We start from the raw sequence: 6619 nt of genomic DNA on the forward strand, positions 1-6619 counted from the left end.
TAGGTTTATGTATATTTATCATACTAGTCTATCAGCTTCCGTTATTTATTTATTTATTTATTTATTTATTTATTTATTTATTTATGGTCTTTTTGAGACAGGGTCTCCTTGTAGCTCCAGCTGGCCTGGAACTTGCTATGTAGACTAGACTGGCCTGGAACTCACAGAGATCCACCTGCCTCTGCCTCCCAAGTGCTGGAATTAAAGGCGTGCAACACCATGCCAAGCAGTCTCTTCTTAAACTTATTTTATTATTGTGTAATGTGTGTAAGAAGTGACACATATGCCACAACCCACATGTGGAGGTAAGAGGACAACTTTGGGAACTGGTGTACTCCTTCCACCTTGGGAGGAGATCGTAAGTGCTTTACCACCCAGCCATCTCCCCATCCCTTCTCTCTCTCTCTCTCTCTCTCTCTCGCTCTCTCTCTCGCTCTCGCTCTCGCTCTCTCTCTCTCTCTGGTCTTTTTGAGACAGGGTCTCTCTGTAGCCCCAGGCCTGGAACTCACTGTGTAGACCAGGCTGACCCTGAACTCCTTGAACTCACAGAGATCTGCTTGCCTCTGCCTCCCAAGTGCTGGGATTAAAGGCATGCGCCACAATGCCAGGCTTTCTCCTGTCTCTTAAAAAAAAAAAATATTGCAAGCATGTGTCATAGCATGTATGTGTAGGTCAGAGCACAGTTTTATGGAGTTGGTTCTCTCCTTTAGGTGGGTTCCAGGCTTGCTTGACAAGCACTTTTACCTGCAGAGCCATCTCCTCCACCATAGCTTAGTCTATTTAAATGCATTTAATTCAGCTAAGTTGCCTGTTCTTCACATGTTGCAAAATATCTATGGAAAGCTAGACTGCAAGGAATTCCCAGTTGGAGTTCATTTTCCATGTAGAGGAGACTTTGGAGAGCCTTAGATATCAACAGAATAGGTGAAAAAGAGAGAGTTAAATGTGTTAAAATGAGGGTTTCTTTCAGACACAGAAGCTTGCCACTCACTAGTTAAATGATCTAGGGCAAGTTGTCCAATACCTGGGAACTACATTTACTCATCTTGATAATGGGAATGATTGTAATGACTGTTCACAGTTCTACAGGAAAGATGCTGCCCTGAGTGTACACTTAGAGTTGAGATTTCCAAGAACTCCATCATCATATCTGTTTACAGTGATTGAAGGCCTCATTAAGAACTTCCACACTGAACCCAAGGAAGACATCAAGCAAGCTCTATGCTGGGCAGATCCTTTAGCGCAAAGCTACTGTACATAAGAATAAGGGTGAGTTAGTCTCTTCTGAGCAACTGACAACCAGAGTGTAAAGAAATGGGCAGGGCTTCTCTGGACTTCAAGGAGTAGAGTTTGGGGATGATGGGAAAGAATGATATAGTGGAACCCAAACTTGGGTGTCATGAGACTTGGATTTGAATCCCAGCTCTCCTGTAAGTTACAGTTTCCCTATCTGTTCATTTTAATATAAGACTTGGGAGTCAGGTGTGGTAGTGCATGTTTGCAATGACCAGCACTTGGAATTGCCATGAGTTGGGGGCAAGCCTGGGCTACATAGTGAGACCCTGTCTCAAAACAACAACAACAACAACCGCCCCCCCAAAAAAAAAACAGAAAAAAAAATCCCAGAAGGCCTGACATGTCATGTCCCTCTAGTTCTAACATTCTGAGAGCCACTGAATACTGGAATGGGCCAGTTTCTCAGGGAATGTCAACTCTTAGATGGTCATACTGAGATAGAGTTCCTAAGCATACAAATGCACTGTTTATTTAGAATATGGAGTCTTAAAAGGATGACCAGGTAGAGGTAGGATGATGGTGGTAATGTGCTGTGAACTCACTTTATACCATTTTAAGTGCACCTCTTATATTAGATAGAATCTTGAACCTGTTTAATTTAACATTGCAAATAATATTTACTAAGCTCTCTTTGTCTCAGGCACTGTGTAATAGCCACAGACAAGTGTAATGGGCCCTGTTCTTTAGGGCCTTGAAGCTTAAAGACTGCTGTGAGGACATGTAAAGACATGCATGCCAGCAGTTGTATTACAAGGCAATTGCTAGTTGATATTTAACTTTCCTTGTTTTTTTAAACACAGGAAATTTTATGTAGTCATATATATAATTTCTTTCTGATATGCTACAAGCCTTTGTTTTATGCTTGAAGTAAGGCCTGTCTCTCTCTCTGAGGTCAAGTAGTCCCTTGATGTATTTTTGTTGTTCTTTGGTTTTGTTTTTTGTTTGGTGGGGTTTTGTTTTGTTTTGTCTCCCTCCAGCCCCAGCTGGCATGGAACTCACTATGTAGATCAGGCTCGCCTCGAACTCACAGAGATCTGCCTGCCTCTGCCTCCCAATTGCTGAGATTAAAGGTGTATGCCGCCATGCCCCGCTATTGTTTGTTTTGGGGTTTTGTTTGTTTTCAGTTTACACATTTCAATTATTTGTCTCTTGAATTTATTTTTAGATATTTCTTCTTATTCCTCACTGTACTGAAGTTAATAGCCACAAACCACATGACCATTGCTCAGAGGGATCCAAACAGGTAGATGAATGTGGTAAAGTAAAGGAATAATACAACATCCCTGGGTAAAGCCTGTCACTCTTGCTCTCACACTTTTCAGTGCTTGCCTGAGTTTGTGCTTTGGGGCATAGCTGCCTAGATGGCCCAGTGCCCTACTGCCCCCACAGTTGCATCGTTCTCTTGCTTCACCAACCAAGACCCTACCTCAGAATGCCTGGGAATTCTTCCATGGTACTGAGGGTATCCCTAGCCAACCAAGCATAAGGTGGCAATAGTTAGATTTCCTTTTGGTCAGATCTTCAAACTAGTCCTTGCTGATCTCATGTTTAGTCTCACTTCCTCCGTGGGTTATATAGAAATACCGTGGTCCTTTTCACAGTGAACACCTGTACATTTCATTATCCCTACCTGTCCCTTCTAAACCACATCCCTGTGTAAGTAAATTTTATGTTTTCATTACTTCCTCTGTCCTTTCTGTCTTATCCTTCTCAAATGCTCATTCATAACTGTCCTTCCTTCCCTTATCTAGAGTGTGTTTCCATGTCCCATCTTGCTTAGTGACATCACTGGTGTTGCTGCTGTGGTGTGAATCTAATGACTTGGGGTTGTATCTGTGTATCCAGTATGATATGTCTGGCTACATTCTTAGAATAACTGGATTTCATTGTTCTCTGTCCTGTCACATTCTTAGAAGAGGATTTAGCTAGCTTGTTCACTGTTCATTTATGCAACAAGCATTTATTAGGCACCTACAAAGTGGTAGGCTCTCCAGTGCTTGTCCATACTGTATTTGTAGAATTTTCTCCTAACTCATTTCCTTTCTTCTATCTAAAGGTCAGTTCATTCTTTCATCGGAACTTATTTCCCATTGGCAATCAAATCACATGTGTATTACAGGGTCAGCAGTGGTGGTATAAAAGAAAGGAAATGAGATTTAGAGCATTATTTTCATAATTTCACTTTTATATAGAGTGATCCAAAGTTTTATGCTTAAATAAGGATACTCTGTGATACTTTGTGTGTTAGATATGAGGTTGTGAGAACAAGCATAAACCAGCACTGTTCTTGGAAAGCCAGGATACATGGCTACGCAAGGCAGCATCTCTTGGATTCCTTCCTTTTCATTCCCCTCAGTTTATATCCTGTGGACTATACCACAGCTGCCTGTTTCCTCTGCTTCCTACTTCATAAAGCTGACAGAAGCATGACAGTTTTGAGAGATGACAGAGAAAGGGAATTAGGAGAAATGAATGCTAATGCCTGAAGAACTACCTTGACAAGAAAGAACATATTAAAAGGGAAGAACAGCAAATCAGAAAGAAGGAGTAAGGACTGTAGAATAGTAAAAGAAAAATTAAAGGTCAGGTCACTTTCATCGGAACGTATTTCCCATTGACAATCAAATTACATATGTATTTATACATATCTATGTATCTTATCATTTCAGTGTTCTGGATAGATTCTTCAGGGGATATTTTTCTAAGTACCTGGAACTGTTGTAGATGCTACAAATACAGTGATGAACAAATAGGACAAAATCCCTGCCAGGCTGAATCTTATATACTATGTAATTACCCACTTATGAGCACATCTTCCCTGTGCTACTTTCCTTTTGAGAAAACATTTACTACTTCTCTGAGGCTCAACCAAGCTCTGCATTAAAAAAAATTATTATTTTTTAACTATTTTATTTATTTATTTGTTTATTTTTGGTCTTTTTGAGACAGGTCTCCTTGTAGCCCCCAGCTGGCCTGGAACTTGCTATGTAGACCAGGCTGGACTCAAACTCACGGAGATCTGCCTGCCTCTGCCTTCTTAGTGCTGGGATTAAAGGCTTGTGCCACCATGCCCTGCCTTAATGCGTAAGCGTTACTGCCTGCATGTAGGTAAATGCGCTCATGTTGTGCAGTGCCCTTGGAGGACAGAAGAGGCTGTCAGATCCCCTGGAACTGGAGTTACAGACAGTTGTTAGCTGCCATGTGGGTGCTGGGATTCGAACCTGGGTCTTCTGCAAGAATAGTCAGTGTTCTTAACTGCTGAGCCATCTCTCCAGCCCCAACTCTCTTGTGTTTATTATAAGAACACTGATCATTTTAAATCTGGCCCATACATATGACTTTATTTAACCTTAATCTCCTCCTAAGAGGCCTCATCTCCAAATAGAATCACATTGGGATAAGCAGACAACAAGAATTTCAGGAAGACCCAACATTTAATTTATAATAATGCTTCTCTACATTATTATAACAGGGAACAAGTTTTCCCTGTTAGTCTCAGAATTGTGATTTGTACCAAATAGGGCTTCAAGTACTTATTAAGAAATATATGAAGAAGTTTCGAAGAAGATTAAGAAATTGAAAAGAAAGCACAAAGAACCATCAGCTTTCTCTTGCCATGCCAGTCTCTTGGCTTCCCACTGGGGTTCCTCCACTTCCTTCTTCCTGTGTAATTAGGATAGAAAGCAGCATCCAAAGGGCCATGAGCTCAGGATCCTACCAAGATGCCTCTTGCCCCTCTCTTTCCTTCTTTGACCTAAGGATCATTCAGTATACTTTCTCTCAGTACCAGATTATAGTTGAACCTGCCATTCAGACTTTTGTAGCTCCTGTTTGGGAAACTGAGCAGGAAGAAATCAGAGTAGATTTTATACTATTCTTTGCTTATTCTGAGACTGGACCTGCTGGGCCCCTGTATTTATTGCCTTTTGTCTAACTTCATTTTTCTCTACTTTTTATACAGTTCTCTACCTTTGAACGTCACCCTTCCATGTGAAAGCCTACAATCTACCACATCTCATTGTCCTTGGATAATCCTTACCCTAATACAAAGAAAATGTGACACTTGGAATTTATCTTTTTTCCCATCACGTGGTGAAATGGACTGAGGAGGTGTTGATTCCAAAGCATCATTCCTGAAAAATCAGAATCACATTGTACTTTCAAGAGAACAATACATAAATGCTGCCAAGGAAGTAAAAGTTTCAAAAGTCCCTCTGAAAGAAAAGAGAAGCCACTGGAATGCCCCCATCAGAAGAAGATGAGGAAAAACATGAGAAACTTCAAACATAAGATATTTGAAGACAGTAAAATATTCATAGAAGGGAATGACCAAGAATGTGAAAAAGATGATAGTCAGTACTGTAACCCTGCAACAAATGAGAGTGTTCAGGCAGAAGAGAGACAGTATGTGTGCACTGAGTGTGGGAAAACCTTTAGTCAGAGTGCCACCCTCACTGTGCATGAGCAAATCCACACAGGAGAGAAGCCCTATAAGTGTAAGGAGTGTGGGAAGGCCTTCAGTCATAGCTCCAACCTTGTGGTTCATGGGAGAATCCACACTGGACTGAAGCCCTATACATGTAGCGAGTGTGGGAAATCTTTCAGTTACAAGTCACATCTCATTCGGCACCAGGGAATCCACAGTGGAGAGAAAATGTACAGATGTAAAGAATGTGGGAAAACCTTTAGTCAGAGTTCAGGACTTATTTCTCATCACAGAGTTCATACTGGGGAGAAGCCTTACACTTGTATTGAGTGTGGGAAAACATTTAGCCGGAGTTCAAACCTTACTCAACATCAGAGAATGCACAAAGGCAAAGTGTAAATAGTGTGGGAAAACATGTAGTTCTAATACAAAGATTATGGACCATCAGAGGATTCACACTGGGGAGAAGCCCTATGAATGTGATGAGTAGAAAAGCTTTCATTTTAAGGAAGAATCTTAGTGAACACCAGGGACTTCATTTTTACAAATGTAATGAGTGTGGAAAAGCATTTACTTCTAACTGAAAAATTATTGGTCACCCGAGAATTCACACTGGAGAGAAACCTTATAAATGTAATGAACGTGGGAAAACCTTTAGGCAGACTTCTCAAGTTATTCTACATTTGAGAACCCATACTATAGAGAAACCCTATAAATATAGTAAGTATGGGAAAGCCTATTGTTATAGCTCACAGTTTATTCAACATCAGAAAAAACATAAGAGAGAGAAACTTCATAAATAACATTGATGGAGGACTGGGCATGGTGGCACAAGCTTTAATCCCAGCACTTGGGAGGCAGAGGTAGGTAGATTTCTGGGTTCCAGCCTAGCTTGGA

The 6619-nt window shown here is 40.9% G+C and overlaps 1 protein-coding gene across 1 annotated transcript; it reads left to right on the forward strand.

Moving 5' to 3' along the window:
* The first annotated feature begins 1222 nt into the window (after positions 1 to 1222).
* Positions 1223 to 6619, forward strand: Znf660 (zinc finger protein 660). The gene is given in 5 exon segments (XM_008849493.3): positions 1223 to 1269; positions 2462 to 2539; positions 5258 to 6111; positions 6113 to 6208; positions 6210 to 6619. Coding segments are annotated over 3 exon segments (969 nt in total). The 5' UTR covers positions 1223 to 1269; positions 2462 to 2539; positions 5258 to 5554; the 3' UTR covers positions 6526 to 6619.

This window comes from Nannospalax galili, unplaced genomic scaffold (genome assembly GCF_000622305.1).
Source record: "Nannospalax galili isolate Female #2095 unplaced genomic scaffold, S.galili_v1.0 scaffold443, whole genome shotgun sequence".
Classification (NCBI taxonomy): domain Eukaryota; kingdom Metazoa; phylum Chordata; class Mammalia; order Rodentia; family Spalacidae; genus Nannospalax; species Nannospalax galili.